Source organism: Pelobates fuscus, chromosome 1 (genome assembly GCF_036172605.1).
Source record: "Pelobates fuscus isolate aPelFus1 chromosome 1, aPelFus1.pri, whole genome shotgun sequence".
In the NCBI taxonomy this organism is placed as follows: Eukaryota; Metazoa; Chordata; class Amphibia; order Anura; family Pelobatidae; genus Pelobates; species Pelobates fuscus.
The window spans coordinates 469,755,511-469,777,755 of NC_086317.1; the positions used below are offsets into that span (position 1 = coordinate 469,755,511).

At 39.5% G+C, this 22,245-nt stretch overlaps 1 protein-coding gene across 4 annotated transcripts in view; it reads left to right on the plus strand.

The window, feature by feature from the left end:
* The window catches only part of GDPD4 (glycerophosphodiester phosphodiesterase domain containing 4), a 105,848-nt gene that overhangs the window by 48,044 nt on the left and 35,559 nt on the right, over nucleotides 1-22,245 (plus strand). For all 4 annotated transcript variants that reach the window (XM_063431549.1, XM_063431566.1, XM_063431574.1 and 1 more), the window contains exons 2-11: nucleotides 4,835-5,051; nucleotides 5,388-5,491; nucleotides 6,746-6,839; nucleotides 9,268-9,327; nucleotides 10,983-11,081; nucleotides 11,912-12,005; nucleotides 16,831-16,976; nucleotides 18,258-18,340; nucleotides 19,059-19,209; nucleotides 21,526-21,750. In XM_063431549.1, the coding sequence (XP_063287619.1) occupies nucleotides 4,869-5,051; nucleotides 5,388-5,491; nucleotides 6,746-6,839; nucleotides 9,268-9,327; nucleotides 10,983-11,081; nucleotides 11,912-12,005; nucleotides 16,831-16,976; nucleotides 18,258-18,340; nucleotides 19,059-19,209; nucleotides 21,526-21,750 (1,239 nt within the window). In that variant the 5' untranslated portion in view covers nucleotides 4,835-4,868. The remainder of the gene's footprint in view (nucleotides 1-4,834; nucleotides 5,052-5,387; nucleotides 5,492-6,745; nucleotides 6,840-9,267; nucleotides 9,328-10,982; nucleotides 11,082-11,911; nucleotides 12,006-16,830; nucleotides 16,977-18,257; nucleotides 18,341-19,058; nucleotides 19,210-21,525; nucleotides 21,751-22,245) is intronic.

Here is a 22,245-nt window from a genome sequence, read left to right on the forward strand (position 1 = left end):
GCATTATAAAGCAACAAGAGAACAATTCATACATAATCACAAAGAATAATCTTGACCTGAATAAAGTAGTTACAATTTTCCTAGCTCCCCCAGAATGCTGGTGACAAGAGAAACAATAGCAACAGTCTCTACAAGTAACAGGAAACATTTACAAACAGTAAATTCTCCTCCTAAGGCGACATAAAAGAGTACAGCTAGCATGATATTACAATTCCGCACAGCGTACGCATCTACCTTGGTGTAAGGAGAGGAAAGTGACAAAAAAAGAAAATGGAAAAGAGAAAACTGGAAGAGATGAAGAACAAAAAAAGGAGGGTGGGGAGATTACAAGATGCTGGTTTGACTATTGAGTGTGTCAATGGGCGTTCAGTAAATACTCACAGGCGTGAAAACTGACACTGTGAGGAAGGTTTAAGACAATACATTCAGTGCCAAAATATACACCAATCATTTTAGGGTGAAACTTTAGGTGAAACTTTAGGTCACCCCTTTTATTTCACCTAGTCTGTAGTAGAATAAAGATTCCTCCCAAATCTTCAAAAAAAATATATGACACGGGTTTTACAGACTTAGTAATAAAACCAGACATGGGGTAATAAAGTCAAACGGTGCGTGAAAAAATGTGGTGTTAAATGCACTCGCAAAAGTGATAAAAGAAACAGCATATCACCCATACCAGGGTTAGGTCCTAAGGGAACTCCAAGCTTCCATAGTTGATTATTAAATATAAAAAGAATGCACAACCATAGCGCAGAACATCATGTTGGACAAACACCGTTAATAAAATATTGTTCTTTCTAAATGAAGGAAAAATGAAACCCTATTTCCATATACACGGTAAGGTCATAGAATGACTGCCCCTGGTGCGATGATCTTGAATGGCTAACACCTCCCATTATTCTCTGTTGGATTGGCTCACTTCCACTTAGTGACTGTTTTTTGACTGAATTGCTACTTTTTGCTAATCATTACTGGCTGCCGCTAACCCAGGGAACCTACACCATTCTTTGGCCGAGTACAAAGATGATAACGAAAGCTAACTCTGTATACCCATATAGAATAAATACAAGTAGGGAGATGGGGAGGCTATTGCATCTTTGCTTGTGTAGCCAAAAAATCCTTACACCAGGCCTAAACAGAACATTTCCATGCAGCAACACTTATACAAGTCTCACTCTTTTAAATCAAAATAGAGAGCCATCACTTAATTGGCTTCTGGCCCAATCCAGTGCTTCTCATAGAAAAACATTGGGGATGACAAGCGCATGCGTCATGAGTTCAATCAAACGAAATGCCTCTCACAGAAAAGCAATCTCTATGATCAGCATTTAATGACATAGAAACATAGAATGTGACGGCAGATGTAATGTAAGAACCATTCGGCCCATCTAGTCTGCCCAATGTTCTAAATACTTTCATTAGTACCTGGCCTTATCTTATAGTTAGGATAGCCTTATGCCTATCCCACGCATGCTTAAACTCCTTTACTGTGTTAAAGGAACACTATAGTCACCTAAATTACTTTAGCTAAATAAAGCAGTTTTAGTGTATAGATAACTCCCCTGCAATTTCACTGTTCAATTTACTGTCATTTAGAAGTTAAATCACTTTGTTTCTGTTTATGCAGCCCTAGCCACACCTCCCCTGGCTATGATTGACAGAGCCTGCATGAAAAAAAAAACTGGTTTCACTTTCAAACAGATGTAATTTACCTTAAATAATTGTATCTCGATCTCTAAATTGAATTTTAATCACATACAGGAGGCTTTTGCAGGGTCTAGCAAGCTATTAACATAGGAGGGGATAAGAAAATCTTAATTAAACAGAACTTGCAATAAAGAAAGCCTAAATAGGGCTCTCTTTACAGGAAGTGTTTATGGAAGGCTGTGCAAGTCACATGCAGGGAGGTGTGACTAGGGTTCGTAAACAAAGGGATTCAACTCCTTAATGGTAGAGGATTGAGCAGTGAGACTGCAGGGGCAAGTGCTATACACCAAAACTGCTTCATTAAGCTAAAGTTGTTCAGGTGACTATAGTGTCCCTTTAACATCTACCACTTCAGCTGGAAGGCTATTCCATGCATCCACTACCCTCTCAGTAAAGTAATACTTTCTGATATTATTTTTAAACCTTTGCCCCTCTAATTTAAGACTATGTCCTGTTATGGTAGTTTTTCTTCTTTTAAATATAGTCTCCTCCTTTACTGTGTTGCTTCCCTTTATATATTTAAATGTTTCTATCATATCCCCCCCCCCCCCCCCCCGTGTCGTCTTTCCTCCAAGCTATACATGTTAAGATCCTTTAACCTTTCCTTGTAAGATTTATCCTGCAATCCATGAACCAGTTTAGTAGCCCTTCTCTGAACTCTCTCTAAAGTATCAATTTCCTTCTGGAGATACGGTCTCCAGTACTGCGTACAATCAGTGGTGTATCCTGGTTTTGTGCGGCCCTAGGCATGACAAAACTCAGGCTCCCCCCCCCCCCCCCGCACCACCTCCCCTTCCTCCCGCCCCGCCTTCTACATACACATACATTCACTGACGGACACGCATACACTAGCTAACAGACATACACACTCACTAACAGACACACAAATAGTAACACACTCCCTGACATACACACGCTCACTAACAGACACACACAGAGTAACACATTCCCTAACAGACACACTCCCTGACATACACACACACACTAACAGACACACGCTAACAGACAGACACACGCTAACAGACACACACACACTAACAGACACTCACTAACTAACACACACACTAACATACACTCACCCACTAACACACACACACACACACTAACAGACAGACACACACATACTAACAGACACTCACTAACTAACAGACACACATGCACTAACAGACACACACTCACTAACACACACACTCACATTAACACACTTACTTTAAAAAAAAAATTCATGCTCCCAGCATCACTCTGCGGTGCGCAAGGGAGCAGAGGGGAAAGTGCTCCCTCGCCAGCGTCGCCCGCGCGGATTTTTGCTTAGCCGCAATGCTAACAAGACATTTGCCCTGGGCATTTGGAAAATGCCGCCCAAGGCAAATGCCTTGTTTGCCTCGCGGCTAATACGTCCCTGCGTACAATACTCCAAGTGAGGTCTCACCAGTGTTCTGTACAATGGCATGAGCACTTCCCTCTTTCTACTGCTAATACCTCTCCCTATACAACCAAGCATTCTGCTAGCATTTCCTGCTGCTCTATTACATTGTCTGCCTACCTTTAAGTCATCAGAAATAATCACCCCTAAATCCCTTTCCTCAGATGTTGAGGTTAGGACTCTATCAAATATTCTGTACTCTGCCCTTGGGTTTTTACGTCCAAGATGCATTATCTTGCACTTATCAACATTATGTTCGACTTCATTATGCAGTGCGTGAAGATGTTAAATGTCACATAACCGAGTCAAACTATGCTTAATTATATTGTAAACCGCAAAGCCACATGTTTACATCAGAAACGTGCAGTGCGAGAGATGTACAGTATTTAGTTGATAAAGAGATGCAACTGACTTTTGTGAAATGCCCAATATATAATTTATTTATGCTGTTTAGCTTCAAGTTCTGAGATATACATGTGTTATATTATTTCTTAATAATAATAATAATAATCATCATAATTAATTCCCCTCTTCGACATAAATCTGGTAATTCCTCTGTTGAGAAAACACATTGACATTTTCAAGATTTTAATATGACACGTGAGATATTTTTAATTAATTATTATTATTTGTAAAGTGTCACCAAAGTCCATAGTGCTGTACAATGTATGATGAGCTGAATGTACATGCACAGAGGGTGTTGAAGGTCCTGCTTATACAATCCTATATTAATGATCTAGTGGTTATTTTTTCAGGTGTTGGCAGGGATGGGCTGGTAGCCTTAGGCCTGGGGGGCAAATCCAGTCAAGTGGCCCATTGCGCCAAGAGGAGAGTAAAACCACCTTTCCCATGTGATTGAAAGGGGGGGCAGTCACCTAAACAGACACACTCACTGATAGGCACACACACACTTGCTGATTTGGCACACACTCACTGACAGGCACACGCAGACACTCACTGACAGGCACACAGATACAGACAGAAAGACACACTGTTACAGGCATACTGACTCAGACAGACAGACATACTGACACACACACACACAGGCATACTGGCTGACACGCACACAGACAGACATACTGGCGCACACACACAGACATACTGGCGCACACACACACAGACATACTGACACACACACACAGACATACTGACACACACAGACATACTCATAGACACACACAGACATACTCATAGACACACACAGACATACTCATAGACACACACAGACATACTCATACACACACACATACAGCAGCAGCAGTCAGCTAAGTCGGCACTCCTGATGATGTCAGGAGGAGGGGGCGTGGCTTCCTCTGCTCTTCTCCCAGACTCCCCAGCGGTCCTGGGAGAAGAGCAGTGAAAGTCACGTCCCTTCCTACTGACATCTTCAGGAGAGGCCGGCCGACTCCACTGACTGCAGGCTGCAGGGAGAGTGCGGTAAGGTGAAAAATCTGAGTCCCCAGCCAGAGGCAGGGCCGGAGCCAGAGGCAGGGAGAGAGCCAGAGGCAGGGGTTTTGGATTTTCCTTTTTTTGCTGGGTTTAGGGAGGCCTGGGGGGCAATTGCCTCCGACCCCCCTTCCCAGTCCTGGGTGTTGGCAACCTATTCTTGGGGGAAAAAATGTATTTATCATTCATTTTTGCTTGCTTTAAACCCTGAATTCCAACATTTGCCTGGGTCTTTATCAGAATGTGTTCTTATCTTAGATTTTCCCAGAGGATGATAATGTGAGGTTCTCCAATGGGTGGCACATCCACCAACCTGAAGAGGCTGCGATTAGGAAAGCTAAAGATTGTGCGTAGACGCCTCCTTCAGAGATATGAGCACCAGCCTTTCATCTCATTACTGGCCGGTCTCTATAGCTGTCGATGGAAACGTTACCAGCGTCAGAAGACCGAGCCAGGACAATGGTGTTGCAAGAAGGTAAGATAAACTTCACCAGAATCCTGTTTGCTTCCTTTTCATGAGTTCCACCTTTGTTATTGAAATGGAATGATGTCAAAAGAGAAAATAATGCAAAACAGTGGCTTCAATTCCTGGTTAGGCACGTATTACCATAAACAATATTACAATAACTCATGGACAATTTTTGTTGTCCAGATAACTTAAAATTGTTATGGTGACAGAGCCTCGTTAGGACCGATCGTTATGGGATCGTTATGGGAACACTATTTGCCAATTCCCTAGGGCCACTGATAATTCCATACACATAATTCCATGTCCACTCATTGTATTAATTGGCTTGTTTTGCTTTTTCAGACGGAGTATGTGTTCTTCCTTCTTCTGGTCGGGACGTTTTGCCTCTCCTTGGTATTCCTCTACTTCTGGGGGGAAGCTCAGAATGATTATAATGATTTTGACTGGTGAGTGTCTGGTTGCACATTCTGAAACCTGCAACTCTGTTAAAAATTACGGTGTGTAAGATGTTGAAGGGAATAATGTAGCCATGCGATGTTAAAGGGACATTATATGCATGTAGTAGTTCTGATGTCTATAGCCTGTAAACCATGCCTAGTAACACCTCTAGGTGCAGTCACTCAGACAGCCACTAGAGGTGCTTCTTGGTTTAGTCCTTTATAGTGTGACCTATGTAAATCTCCACACTCTGCATGGAGACGCTAAACATTGCCCATAGAAATGCATTGTTTCTGATTGATGCAGGACAGCATTTTGCCGCACATGCTTACCTATGGGAAAACATTGGATTGGCTGAGATCATCAAGATTGGTTATCTCAGCCATGGATCTAAGCTACTTTTTTACTCCATTTTATGGGGGTCTGGACACTTAAATTGTATCCAGCACTATACTGTTCCTTTAAGGGATATCAAAGATGACACAAGTTTGTATATCATAGAGCAGAGCTGAACAACAACAACAACAGTATATCATCTATAGTGGTTGAGACCAGCCTGGAAAAAGTTGCAATAGGCAGATAAACCTGCCTAAAGGAATTGTGTCCTCTATTATATCCTACTGCGTATAGTTCATTCCAGTAACAGACATTAAAATGTAATATATACATTCATTTCCAATTCACGCCAGTGACTTGTTTAGCGCTATACAACAAGACGCGCTTACAGACAAGTAGACAGTGTTGGACATTTTCTGTCTATTACTCACGCTGCACCGGTGGATCCTCTAAATCTTAGAAGGTTAAGATTCATATCTTGTTTAGATAAGCTAAAACACAGTTTAAGAGAACACTGAGAATGTGCTGGCTTTAGCTGAACTGTTCCATCGCAAATTCTCCCCGTCTCCATCTAAAAAACAGGGACTACTGAACATGCAAGCTAACATTTCTTGTGTGTTATCAGAAAAAAAAAAAAACTATCATTCTCTATCCGATCTCTCTATTTGGAAAATCTTAACAAGATGATCGTATCTTGCTTAATATTCATAAAGAGGTACTAGCCGCACCTCATTGTTGAAACCCATGAAGCCAAACTATTTTGTTTGGTTGCTGTATCTCATGTGCAGACTGCAGTCTGGTTGTGCTACAGTATGACAATAGGACATTGTTTTTCTACAATAATTCCATACAGTTACTGTATTTCAAATTGTATCTTAATCCTCAGCTTTTTATTAAACTGGGATAAATCTTTATTTATTTCTCAGGTACACGTATGGAAGTGTGGGGTACTGGTTTCTGTGGTCCTTGGTAATTCTTGTAGTGGCTGCTCTACTGTTTACATATATCGCAATACTACTGGTAAGTATACACAGACTCACATGTTAAAGAGCTGCACAGACTCACATGTTAGAGGGATGCTCCACGTGGATTCATCCCTTTAAGCTCTTTAAATGGAATTCATGCCGTATTTTACCATGCCTGAGAATGTAATGAATTTTGCTCAGACTATACATATTTAATTATCGTGACTCTAGATCAAAACCTTTTTTCAACCTTATTTTAGCTCATTACTGTACTGCCAGAAACGGGTAACCCGCCTCTTTTTTTGTACCAGTTGTTGAGCATTCCTTCTCACATTTGATAGTTGTGGGGAGCCACTTCCCGGATTACAGACTGGGGACATCTCTGGTGAACAAGAGATGTTGGGCACTCAGTTTGGAAGAGGAGATTGTCTCCCATGAATTTTGTGAGCCCCTCCAATGATTTTTAAGAGATACATGTGGAGCCTGATTACATGAGGCAGAGCTATGTCATGGTGTGCACGTTCAGGTGGTGTTTTGGGCAGGACTGTTTCATGTTGTGCAAAGCAAGCTGGGAGTATAGACAAGACGGATTCTGAGAGTACAATAAAGGAAAGAGGTCCAGGCACTCCTTGGTTCAAAATAGGCACTTTATTAGAACCGCAGCAACGTTTCGACCATCTAGGTCTTTTTCAAGCTGATCAAGCTGGTTAGCTTGAAAAAGACCAAGATGGTCGAAACATTGCTGCGGTTCTAATAAAGTCCCTATTTTGAACCAAGGAGTGCCTGGACCTCTTTCCTTTATTCTACTACTTTGGGAATCTGGTGTTTGGTTCTGGTACAGCTAAGCACCCTGGCTCAGACTGATGGGAGTGAGTGCAGTTCCCTACACACTCTGGAATGATTCTGACAGTACATGATTTCGGTCAGGTCTGTTTCATGGTGTCCAGGCTCAGAGTGTATTTTGAACAGGACTGTTTCAAGCAAGGACAAGTGATTATTTGGGCATGGCTGTTTTGTGGTGTGCAGTCCCGGGTGATGTTTTAGATAGATGTGCTATTTTGTGGTGTGGTGGCCCACATGGTATGTTGCACTGGACTATTTTGTGGTTTGCATGCCCAGATTTGGACAGTGCTATGTTCAGACCCAGACTCCATTTTAAACAGGGCTTCTTTGTGATAAGCCAGTCAAAATTGTATTTTGAACAAGTCTATTTTGTGGTTTGCCGGCCCAAATGATTTTTCTGACAAAGCTATTTCTTCTTGTGCATGCTCAGATGATATTTTGAACAGGAATGTTTCATGGTGAGAATGCTCACGTGATATTTTGGACGGGGCTGTTTCATAGTTTGCAGGTCCAGATGGTATTGGATAAAATAGAAAGTAAGGAACAGCGCGTACACAAAAATTATCCATGTACTGTTTTAAATCTTACGTGGTTACCTAAAAATCACATTAAAATCTTATTAGATCTATCTCGGTTTGGACTGCGCTGTTTTGTTCCATGCAAGCCCAGATGTTTTTTTGGATAGGGCAGATATATGGTGTGCACACCCAATATAACACGGATGTTCCTTTCTGGAAAGATGTCTACAGACACCCACATCTATTCTATGTTATATTCTAAACTAACATTGCCATGATCTTTACTAAGTTTTTAAAACACTTTCCACCTTTATTATTTACTCACACTGACAGCAGTTGCAAAATGTAAACGCTCTGCAGAGTTGCCAAGTGCCTGACAATACTGTGGACTTCTGACCAGAATATCGGTCTTCTTATCTTATTGCAATGTCTCTTCGTTTTGCCTTCGATCAGATAACATCTCTGCTTTAATTTACCCAACCTGAGCTAATATTAAGCTTAATTAAAAGTCCTTTTTTTTTTCCTTTTTATCTGTCTGAATAAGGTCTAAAATAGACCATGAAGAAAGACAACTTCAATGGTCGGGGTTTCTTCTGTGCAGATCCGGCCGCATTCGAGTACAAAACACAGAAGTCCTTGTTTGATATTCACATTTGTTAGGAGGCTGGCAGTCTGCACTCATTGTCAGCATTTGTTAAGCCGGACTGTAATGTTTCCAATATTTAAAATAATCCAGAAAGACGATAGAAGGGTTTCGCTCTGGGTACAAAGAGCTAAACGCTTCTTTAGTTTGCAGGATGAATACAGCTCTCTTTCTGTCTTTTTTTTTTCTTTTTGATCAAGTAGGTGGTAGAGACCGATGAGTGGTTTGAGGTATAATTTCAGATTTATACACTTATACATTGGTATCTCCAGAGCATAGTCACCCTTCACACGCGATACAATGCAAACCTCCTCTGTATCGTTACATTCTATCACAGGATAGCTTTCCCTCTTGATGTCAGGATTTTTAACAGTTTCATGGTGCGTACTGTATCATATTTTTGTTAGTATTTCCAAAAAAGACTCGCCTGTTTGTATTTATTTGATGTCTTCAATACATTTTTACATTTTTGTTTATAGGTTTTAGCAGTATGTTTGCTTTCCGAAGGGCAGCAGTTATACCTTCATTGGAGTCACAAGGTAGGATGCGAGAGGATATCCAAGGAATGTAACTGTTTAACCAGACCGTTATAAAAGATCTCAATTAGATAACCTGTAGGTGTGGAGAGTAGCATATTGTTATCTGAGAAACAGGTGATAATATATACCCCATAAGGACCAATTACATTATTTGCTGTCTTCACCATCTGGCCCCTAAAGACACTTTACATGCACACAATATTCTGCTAATTTAGCTTTGTAGCATTGCTATTGGTGAAATAGTAGTCCCAATAGTGACATCGCTGCTTGGTGTATGGTGGCCCGGGGGTGCAGGGGAAGGTAAGTTTTACTTACCTGAACTGGACCTCATGGCCGCCACCAAGTCTATCCAGTGGACCCTCCTCAACTCATGGAGCTTCATCTGCCAGGAGTCCACATCAGTGCTGTGCTCTAGAGCAGGGGCCAGAGTAAAACCCTGATATCTATAGAGGATCCCGAAAACCTACATGATCCAGTACGGATGATGCATTTTTCCTCCCAACTGTTAATAGGGACAGTTGGGAGAAATTACAAAACCTGACAGCTATAGTTCCGCCTTTTGTCAAGTTTTGTCAGGTGTAGGAAAACTGCATAAGACAAAATGTCTCCTACTTTGTCTTAAGATATATTTTGACTGTGTTGGAATTTTCAATAAAATTCCAATACAGTCAGTATGTGAATGTTTCATAAAGAATTTATCTTTATGAAATACTCTTTTCTTGGGAGGAGGGGGGAGGGGGAATTGACAGAGCCACTTTAAAGGGACAATCTAAATACCATAAACACTATTGTAGTGGTTATGTTCCAACCCTTTACATGTATTTATTCAATTTCTTGTGAAAAAAATGTTTTAACAATTGTAAAAACCTGGAATCTGTCTGCTCTTGCCAAGATGAGGAACTCCACTTACTCATTATGCTTCTAGATTTGGACGAGAGGGGCCAGCTTAGCCAAGCGCTCCCAGCCTGTTGTGAACATCGAAAAATAAGACCGATAATGAGGAAGGGAAATACTTCATTATTTTGGTAGCAACAGAGTTAGTGGCCTTTGGGTACTGGGATAACACAGGTGAATAACTTTGATGTTTAATAACTTGCAATGTAGAGAGAGTGGGATTAGCGTGAGAGATTAAGGATAAGATTTGGTTTTACAATTAAGTGTTGTCAATGATGATGCTGTGGACCACAACAAACATGTTTTCGTGGTTGGCCTGGCTGACCGTGAATGGAAGTTTCATTCCGCATTATGTCCATGGGGGTTAGTGCAACATGGACCTGAAAGAGCAAGCACTCATCCAGTATCATGCTAAATATGATTTTAAACATAAAAATGAAATCAGGGTCAAACAATATATTGAAAGAATATTATAAAATTGAGGGTTTGTTAGCTGTTTGTGTTGTGTTTCTAACATGAACCGCCCAGTCAGAGGGACATTCTGTAGATCATGTTTTTAATGAGTTAAACATGTTTTTTTAGCAGTCAGTTTTGCCACCTTTCATGCTAACGTCCCCTTTTAAAAAACTGAAAAAAATATTTCACACTGTTCTAAGAAGATTCCAAACTAAAGAGAAAATATTGAAGAAAAGAAAAAAAAAATGACACAAAGAGGGAAATGCGTCTTCCTAATGCAGGAATCATTTTCTTTTCTTTTTCAGACAGGAATGCTGCTGGTTCTGGTATTCTCCATTGCTGCTCTTGCTGCCCTGTCTAAATTATGGGGGGAGGAATGGGACACTGTCCGTCTGTCCTTCCAGGTATGAATTGACCTGAACTCCAACATATGGCTTTTATTCTTCCTGCTTCTTCAAGCATGATTGTGGAAGTTCATACTTCCGAGGTCAATAAAATAAGTGTCAAAATCTTTTTACATCTACCCCCCTGAATAAATAATTTCCATATTATCCTAATTAGTCCCATCTGTAAAGCTAGATTCTCCTATTTAATGAGTTCTAGACAAGTTCCATTGTAACACAGTATCACTAAGCTCCATTTTAAAAATGATTTTTACCTTAGTGCAAATATTTCTTCTTTGAGTGTTTTTATTGTATTGTCTTTCGTCACGAAGAGCGTGGTACGACATAGTGCGGTAAAGCATTATACAGGTGATTTGTGTTTTTTTTCTATACAAAAGAACGCAATTAAAATGTGGTATGGTCTGCTGTTTCCATAGTTACTTGACTAGATACTTTGTTGCGTGTATTTTCTGTTTCTTATAAATTGAGTTTCCGATAAATATACCATTTTGTGTGTTGGATTTGTTTGAGCATTTCTTCTTAAAATTCACAATATTCTTATGTTAGACATATCCAGAAGGGGCCTATATCAGAAAACAGCAAGCTCTGCTGGAAGTATGAAAGCACAATATTATAACCATAATATTCTTATCTCAAGGAATCTCAAAGCACTTTAACAAGCCATCTACTTTCTAACTGAAATTACACGTGTTAACATTATCTAACTTGACCTTTAATCAATGACTATCATTAATCAACTGAGCTCTCTATCCAGCATTTGATTGAAGCGGGTTCCCCAGCCACGATACTTTTTTGATGCGTTTTGTTTTGTTTGTTTGTTTTTTTTCTAGGTTACTGCCCCATACCTACATGTTGGTGCAATCGCAGCAATGGTACTCATGTCCTGGCCAGTGGCTCTGTACTTTGTCAGAACGAATAAAAAAGGTAAAAAAAAATATATAGTTATATGAAGCCTAGTGACAAATAAGAATTGTATCAATGCAAGGTATCTGTGTTCTATGTCACCGGGTGCAAGCTGGGAGTTGCGAGATGCTGTTGTTTTACTCATTGACGTGGATCTGTGCATGATTGTGGATTCCATAACTGTACTATATATACTGTACTAAATATTATAAGGTGTGAGATTCGGTCAATCTGGGTCAAGGTGTAGGTTTTTAAACAATTTGTGAGGCAGAACTGTAGCCAGTGGTAACACTGGTACTATACTGGCTCAGGTTTGAGAAGTTAGACAGTGTGATGGCAACTGCCTCACCAAGGTATATTTTGCACAGGTCAGGAAGAAAACCAAGATGGATGCCAAGAGAACACCTGGTGAGTGAACAGTTTGGGGTCACAAGACCTGAGAATTTGCTGAATTTTTTGGCTGTCTGGCACCCCCCCCCAATCTATATAACTTTATTGTACAAAACTGGGTCACATGTGGCATAAAACCGCAAAGTAAAATCTGTTTAATCCATTGAAGTATTGGAGGTAAGGCATGTATGTTGAAGCTATATCAATAAAAAAGCACTAGCCAGGCAGGCAGCAGTTAAGGATCAAACAGCTTGTACCAAATTTGCTACAGTTCCCCTGGAACAGAAAAGAGAAATACATACATTCTAGACTGTTGTCATCTGCACCCTGATGACTGCTTTGGAAACCTTTGCTCTATAGTGTGAACTGTTGAGAATTCAAAGTGAATTTGAAATTTCAGGCCGAAATAGACAGATTGTAGAAATTTGCCAAGTCAGAGATGTTTTAAATTCAGATATTTGGGCATAAAATTTGAGATGCACTTTAAATTCCCCACAGTTCATATTTTAGCGAATAACCCTGAAAGTCTAAGGCCTCGATTATATTCTGTCGGCAAAACTAAGTGAAAAAAATGCTGACTGGTGATTGATATTTTTATTGAATTTCTACAAAATTGCCAGACGAGATTCTACCAGCTCAACCCAATAAACAGTGTGGAGGCTCGATAAAAATAGTCTAATAAAACTCAGAACAGAGAAAGTAAGTCACTGGGAACAGGGAAGTGTTCAAAAATGTACTGATACTTTTGTCTTGCATGTTTATATTTTAAGCAAACCATACATTATTTAAAAGGTGCTACATGGCTAATCTTAAAATAAAACATATAGTCAGAATGATAACGTCTACAAAAATGTTAAGGGTTTGTTGCTTTAATAAAGTAATGTTTAGTTCGTAAGGTAGACTAAACCAGACTATCAGAGATATAATCTTTATTTGGTATAGCAGCTCGGTCCGTGTACCAGGCCCCTCTCCTAGGCCAGTGGAGAAGTGAAATCCATTTCAGAAAATGTGTTTTTTTTTAAACAGAAGTCTCTTTTTTTTTTATTCTTTATTTTTGTAGTGCATTTGAGGGAACAACGCGCATGGGGTACCCCGACGGCAATCCACATGCTTTTTCCAAACAATTATAACAGTAAGGGTATGTTAGTACTTGCACAATTTTATAGTTAGTATGCGGTTTGTCAAGATCATTCACGATTTAGTATCTATTAAGCGTAAGGTAGAGATATTACATGGGTGGGTCAAGGAGAATAGGCAAAACATTAATAGGCTTGCTTAGGTATTAAGTAAGCGTTGAGTACTATGCTAGACAATACGTGACTGTAGTTACTTATGTAATTGCTGTTCGGTTGCATGCTTTTTTTTTTTTTTTTTAAGTCTCTTTTTTTTGTAACATTTATTTATATCTTTTGAAATGGAAATTTGTTTAAATATTCAACAGCCTGTTCTTCGCTTTGCTCCAAAAGCGTGACATTTGAGGCAGTAACAAGCACAGACTGACATGGTATTTGTGCGAGGGAATGGGGGCGGCCATCTTTTTTTATTTGTATTTTTTTTTTAAAGAAATTCAATTATACGAAGATTTTTAACTCTTACAGTTCCTGCAAAATTTACTCTGCAACAGAAGTGATCTCTCTTGATTTGCCATATTGGTAATGAAAAATGTAGACTTTCTATTGAGTTCTTTAAGGCATGTCATATCAAAGCTAATATCTCAATTTAAATATTGCATGTATATTTAGCTTTTTTTTAATCGCCTTGTCTCTAATATTAAGATATGGATGACTATCTGCCTCATGTAACCCTTTGAAAAACAGGGTCCTTATATATATATATCTGTATACCTGTTATAGTTTTAGGTTCTGAATAGAAGATAATTGCAGCTTTACATTTTTTCTAAAAATAGGGCCTATTTACCCTCGAGGCCATACTGTGGACACCAGGCCATCGCCTGAGACTAGATGAGCAGAGATTGCATGTTTAGCAGTGGAATGTGTTTACAGTTAGGGCAGTGCAGATGTGGAATTCACTGCCTAGAGAATTGATGCTATCTCCAAGGAAGAGTGGATGACATGTCATTAAGGTAGAAATTAGGACTTCTCTGAGTTATTTAAGCGCCAACTAATTGCTAATGAAGGTACAAATCCAACGAGGTTTTAAATTGTCCAAGGTTGACATGCAGCCTGGACTCTACCATCATCTCATTATCTCAATACTGTTCTGTTTGACATTACAGCGCCCCACCATGTAAGTGATGTCAGTATTGCCACATCTATCATTGATTCAGCCCATTCGATTTGTATAAAAAATGTGTGAAAGAAAACACAATATGATACAAGTATACATTTTGCAAACAGTATTACACTTGTATTTCACTTATTGAATCAAATATATAGATAAGCTAAAATAACAAACATATAGTTAAGCAACGATAAATCGCACATACCTTAAAGGGGTGAATACAATGTGGCCTTTAGAAGGAAGTATGCAGGCTTTCTTGTTTGCTGACAATCACCGTCTTATACCCTCCGTAAGTGACTCAATATTTATACTGAATTGGCATTTACCCATTACATAGATAAACAGAGTAACAGCTCTACCTTATCTGTGACATCCAGTTCTGGGGATTCTGCCAGTACCCATCCCATTTCTTATCATCTCCCAGATGGTAAGGAGGGTAGAGGAAAAGGTTTTATAGCACTCATAGGTCAACCAAATTTGAACACTTTGAAACTTAAATCAAAGGGCATTTTTCACTAAACACAAAGTGATCGGTGAAATGACTAAGAAATATTAAGCCAATCAACATTTTAGTCTAACGTTTGCCGCTTGACGTTGAGTCCACAGCAAATCCCAAAATGCAATTTATTGGTGTTTCCCCACTTTTACTTGTTCAGGGGTTAATTACTGGAATTGTTCTTCATTTACTTCTGTCAATACTCAAATTGAGTATAAACATTTCTATTTCTATTTATTTTGCAGTATGAAATTTAGTCCATAAAGCCTCACTCACCCTCATTTATACTATAGCTGTGATTACCAGACTGTAGAGGAAAGCATTAATGAATTTCTCTCCCAGAAGCGACTTGTCACTAATGCAATGCCCCTAAGTTTGCTAAAAATGTAAGGTCACCCCCTGCTTTCAAACCACACAGGAAGTTTCAATGGGTCATATTATTATAGTCATGGAGAGGAGGAGTGGATGGACTCTATCACTTCACTGTCAGCATTACACCAGCAGTCCAGATATTGATAAAGATTGCCAGAGAAGTTTTAACATTTTAGAAATACATGATTTAACTGCATTTACTGTATGTGGGCATTCCGCTCAACCGCAGACATTCTTTTTTACATTCTTTTGACATTTACGGTAAGCTGTACTGCTAGACCTTCAGGACCTTTCTATTTTTGTCATACCTACTGGACGTGAGAAAGATAGCAGTTTTGCTTTTATACTAACATTTCAGATCCTGTGTTAAATATTGCAAGATAAAGGACGCTGTTTACTGTCTAAATCTTTTCATTTGATGTATAGCCACTTTTAAAAAATGATTCCTGCCAACAAATCTAATTGTTTCATTACATAACCTTTCTAATCATCTGCGTAAATCACGCAAGACCCGGATGACCAATGAATAATCAGTGAGCATAGATTCAAACTCTGGCTCTTTAAAGGGTGGTGCTAATGTCTTGGACGTCCCCCGCAGAAGCCAAAGAAGAGATGAGACTCATAGAAGGGATCTGCTAGTAGATATACTATTAAACAGTCAGTCCAGGAAGATGATCCTACCTAAAATAGTTATTAATGTACCAAAAAATGTTTGCGAGCTGTCTAATAGTTTTATTATTCCTTTGATTAAATTATTAATGAGAGAGAACACTGTGTGCTGTTCATTTCTGTTTGTTCTCAATACATAGCAAAAATACAACATCATTGGAAATGGAAACATTTATATTAACAGCACAAAGTCAAGGAGGCTCTGTGATGAACATTTATATTCTCATATTCAGTAATACAGTGCGTAATAATGTGCTCACTTGGCACATATAATCACCGATGGGTACCACCCCATGTACTCTACATGCCAGCCGTGGTAAACAGCAGGTGGTATTATTTGAACTAGTCATTTATAAGAAAAGTGTGCAAATATGAATTCATTATTAGAGTGGACTCATTGTAACAATATTTCCCAATAACCTGATTGTTCTTTCTCAGATTCCTGATAATCTTTTTTTCCCGTTCTGTACATAGTGATATTCAGTTTTTTTACGTTACATGATGACATAGCGTACTGGGAACCTATATTTGAGTATTAACTTGTATTGTATCGTATTGTATAACTTGTATTTATTAGAAATTTATCATACCTTGTGAATAATATGTTGGGTTGTGAGTCTGACTCGTTTTTTATAATACATTATTTAGTTTGTGGTTACCTCTGTTTTTTTGTTTTAGTTTCTCAGGTGCTGATAATTGCCCCCTACCTGTTACTTTTGCTATTTCTCTACTTGATACCCCTTGGGATGTACTCACCTTGCATCAGAGAGAAGGGGACCCTCCCCCCTAAGCCACTCCTGATTGGACATAGAGGATCCCCTAAGGTGAAAATCCTTCCATGTGACCTAAAGATTTGGTAAAACCTCTAAGCACCATAACCACTGCAGCTCAGTGTAATGTTTATAGTGCAATTAGTCTATGGGAGCAATCCCCTATCTTTTTGTGAAAATGTTTAGAAAATGTGTGATAAAAACAGGGCGCACTCCAGATGTTCTCAGCATATGAGTGCTGTCCAGGTTACATAAATCCCATAATGATGATGTAGAAGTGTAAATGGCATATTGTCAAGGTGGCTAGGGAGGAGTTGGTCTGTGGATTCTAGGGCAGTCGTGTTTTTTTGGTCATTGCCCCTATTACCCTTGCAAACAAATAAAAGGGGAAAGTGCTCATAGCCTCTTTTGCACCATAAGTACTACATTGAGCTGTAAGGATTCTCATGCTTAGATTCGTCCTTTAGCAATGTTTAATTAAACAAATATAATGATGAAGGATTACTTTGCAATCTTGTGTATAGAGAGTTGTGTAAAGACAGACTATTAAATGGGTTGCTACTAAATGGGTGGTTACGTATAAAAAACAATTCTGGGACAGAGTTCTAAATGTGGAAGAATCCGCGGGAACATTCCATTGGTTTCCATTGTTGCTTTGTCACTCTTAAAACATTATCTCAGGATAGAATTTTTAAAATAAGCCCCATACTGTCATCTGGGGACGTGTATATGTGCACCAGTAATGGCCAGTTAAAGAATTCAAGGGCTGCTAGCAATGATGTTGTATTTTTATTAAATATATATCCCTATAAGTGATGCCCACTTTTCTTTATGTATGTTAATGAACACACCAAGACTTTCTATAGATGAAAGCTAAGCATTAAAATGATTTGATTAGGTTACCTGCGAAAAATAAAAAAAAGTTACTTTCTTCGAATTCCATCAAATCACACACATCTAGAGCCCAAAACAGGCATTGCAATGCATTCATCAATAAATACAATTATTTTTAAACCTTGACTAAGCCATGTTGGCGACATCCCGAGTGGCGCCACTTGACAATAGAATGGTGCAGTGCGGGATAACTCATTTTCTCACAGTAGCCAAATGGTGGTGAACATCGTGATGTGATCATGCAGAGATCATGTTATATACATGATTGTACACCTACCCTACAGCCATTTAGTCGCTTGATCAAAAGAAAAATGCCAACAAACAAGAATTCATCCAATAATTATTTTATATTTATTGGTGAATACAGGATAAAAAGGGTACATCGTTACACTTTCAACTGAGTCTCTTTAAATAGTATTTTCCTGTTGGTCCTCATTGTAGCTGGCCCCTGAAAACACGAAGATGTCATTTGAGAAAACTATTGAACACGGTGGAAATGGTTTAGAAACAGACGTTACAATAAGGTAAGACAACTTAAGCTATAGCTATTTGTTTCAGGATAATGTTAAGCTATAACTATCTGTTTTTAATGAAAGGCTTAGAAACCCAGAGCAGTTAGCAATATCTGATTTAAAAAACAAGGCATATGAGATACACATGTTAGCAAATCACTTTTCTCCTTAAATCTGATTTTTTTGCACTGATGGATAATGGTGTAGAGCTTATCTCCAAACGGGCTGGAATTCACTATGAGTGAAGGCCCATTAATGCTCAGTATAGATACCGCAGTTAAAGCCCACTTGCATGCTATAACCCAGCAGATATGGCACTGTCTGAATGAAAAGGGGACAAGACCCCAACTATATGATAGCAAACTAGGGCAGGGTTTTCGGTGAAGCCAGTTGTCAGGAATCAAATAATCTTTGAGCGTCCGTGGGTCGGGCAGTGTGCACAAGTCAACAGCTTGTATCAATAGATTAGTGTGGTTTTGATTTTTCATTTATGAAATAAAGGAACATATAACATCCACAGGTGTAGATAGATTTGAAAAAAAAAACCACACTTTCACAGAGATTGCCAAAAGAGGTAGATGCGTATCTGTGTTGTAGTAGCTCCATCCATGGATAATTATACCCGATAAGGCTCAAACTATGTCGTTATATAGTGAATCAACGCAGTCGTAGACTTGTCTTTTTAAATATTTCATTCAGAGTGGAATTCATTCTGTTTCCTTTCTGTTAGTTTTGATGGGGTGCCATTTCTCATGCACGATAGCACTTTAAAAAGAACGACGGATGTAGAAGATGTGTTTCCCAACTGGACCAAAGTGAATGCAGCCATGATGAGCTGGGAGATGCTGGAGAAGCTTAATGCTGGGAAGTGGTTCTTGCAGGTTTGGATTGAGAAATTCCCATCCTTATTCTTTGGTTTAAAAAAAAAAACAAAAAAACATGAAAAAGCTGTGTTCCATTGCTAAGGGAATGTGCAGAAATGCAGTATGAAGTTTGAAATGCGATACCTGTCTGTGCTCATTTGCATATCAAGCTAGGAATGCTTGGAGAGTTGTGGAAACGTGATTTCTTGACGTGGTTTCTATGCCAAAGATGGACCCCTAATAGTCCGTCTTGCAGTATGTGTGTGATACATAACAGTATGTTTTCTCCATGATGTGAATTTGCACTCTAGAATTTCAAATGACTTAAAGGACCACTATAGTGCCAGTAAAACAAACTCATTTTCCTGGCACTATAGGGTCTTTACGTTCCCCCACCCTCAGGGTCTCACTCCTACTGGGCTGAAGGGGTTAAACACTTACCTTTCTAAGAACTCTCCTCCACCTCCCGACGCCAGCGCAAGAGCCTCGCGCATTCAGACAGTCCATAGGAAAGCATTTCTCAATGCTTTCCTATGGACGTCCAGCGTCTTCTCACTGTGATTTTCACAGTGAGAATCGTGGAAGCGCCTCTAGTGGCTGTCAGTGAGACAGCCACTAGAGGCTGGATTAACCCTCGGTGAAACATAGCAGTTTCTCTGAAACTGCTATGTTTACAGCTGCCTGGTTAACACTGGATGGACCTGGCACCCAGACCACTTCATTGAGCTGGTCCTTTAATTCGTGGTTCCCAAAAATAGTACAGAAAGGGTGGCACTTCTAGGACTTTTTCTTAACCTAAAACCTAACTTAAGGATCAGTTTAATCATTAAAACCTTCAAAGAATAAACAGAACAGTGCATAGATTTATACAAAGCGTACATGAACAGCAAGGCACTTCCTTCCACAGAACTGGCTGGCACATTTGTTGCTTCACTGGTTACCATGGCATCAAATTGTTGCACATAAACCCAGCTAGCGAGTTAAAATCAACTGTCACATGGCAAACAAGCTGAGGAATTGTGCTATGTTTTATGACATTGAGACCTCGAGGTTATTTATCGGAAAACACTGCATTGGTGCGAACAGGTTAGTCTAGTATGAACAATGCGCTGACTACCCCAAGTCTGGGACTTCCTGGTATTGGATTTATCCATGCGCATAGATAAGTAAATCTTTGTCTGTAAACTAGAAAACACCAGTGACAAAGAGACAAAGTATAGTTGTAGGACATGGTAAAGGTAAAATAAAGGATAAATGGCACATTACATATGGGCTAAACCCGAGCCATAGTGGACATACAGACAACCAGCCTGAATACTCAGACCTGGAGCACAATGTCTGTCTACAACAAAGCAACTTAACCCCTTAAGGACCAAACTTCTGGAATAAAAGGGAATCATGACATGTCACACATGTCATGTGTCCTTAAGGGGTTAAACCAAATGGGTTACGGTCAATGAAGCTCTTACCTCAGGGCCACAGGGAGGTGAGAATATTCTTAATTATATATATATATATATATTTTTTTTTTTTTTAAACTGCTCAACCACCCAGAGCCCCTGTAATACCCAATAAACTAACTAAAACACGCACACACTGCATTTATAAATACACACTGCATCCACTACACACACTGTATCCACGACACACACTGCATCCACAACACACACTGCATCCACTACACATACTGCATCCACGACACACACTAAATTCATGGTACATACTGCACCCACTACACACACTGCATCCACGACACACACTGCATCCACGACACACACCATCCACGACACACACTGCATCCATGACACACACTGCATCCACGACACACACTGCATCCACAACACACACTGCATCCACGACACACACTAAATTTATAGTACACACTGCATCCACAACACACACTGCATCCACTACACACACTAAATTCATGGTACATACTGCATCCACTACACATACTGTATCCACAACACAAACTCCATCCACAACACTCACTGCATCCATGAAACACACTGCATCCACGAAACACACTGCATCCACGACACATACTGTATCCACAACACAAACTCCATCCACGACACACACTATGTCCATGATACACACTGCATCCACTACAAACACTGCATCCATGACACACACTACATCCACTACACACACTGCATCTATTTTACACAGTCACTGCTTGTATCACTATATGTATCTCACATGATCCTTGCATTGACAGCACTGTCCTAGTCGAACACTTGCTGACTGTTGAGGTTGTTTATTGGGATTCCAGAGGAGGCACGTGTGCCCGTAGCCATGGGTAGCTGAGTGAATGCTGCTCTGTTTTTCTAGGACAAGCCGTTTTCCCACATGGCATCACCGTCGAATGAAGATGAACAAATGGCAGCAAATCAATCGATTTTCAAACTAAGTGAATTCCTTAAACTCGCGGACCATCACAATAAGACAGTGTTGTTTGATCTCTACCGACCACCAAAGGAACATCCATACAGAGAATCCTGGATTAACCGGACCCTGGAGGTCATCCTTAATGAATCGTCGGTCGACCCAAAACTGGTAGGAGATCGGATCCGATTCGTTTTGTAAACATTGACACTATTTATTGAGCACTGATTGTTTTGAGTTACAAGGATACTCTAAGCACCAAAACAACTTTAGCTTAATTATTTGTTTTTTTTTTGGTGTATAGATCACACCCCTGCCCGCTCAATCCTCTGCAATTTAGGAGTTAATTCACTTAGTTTACTCCTCCCATGCAAGTGACCTACACAGTCTACTCACACACTTCCTCTAAAGAGAGAGATAATTTTTAAACTTCCTTTATTGCACAGTCAGTTTAGATCATTGTAACCCAAGCTGCAAACGTAGAAAATTGCTCTGCTATCCAAAATTGTCAACAGTGATATGTAGTAGGCATTATTTATGTTTGCTTAAACAGGATTCACATGAATGCAGGTGGTAAAATCTTGCATTAAATAAAATTCAAGTATAATTTGATTTACTTACCACCATACATTCATCTCCTTGTCTCCTGGTAAACAAATACAATGT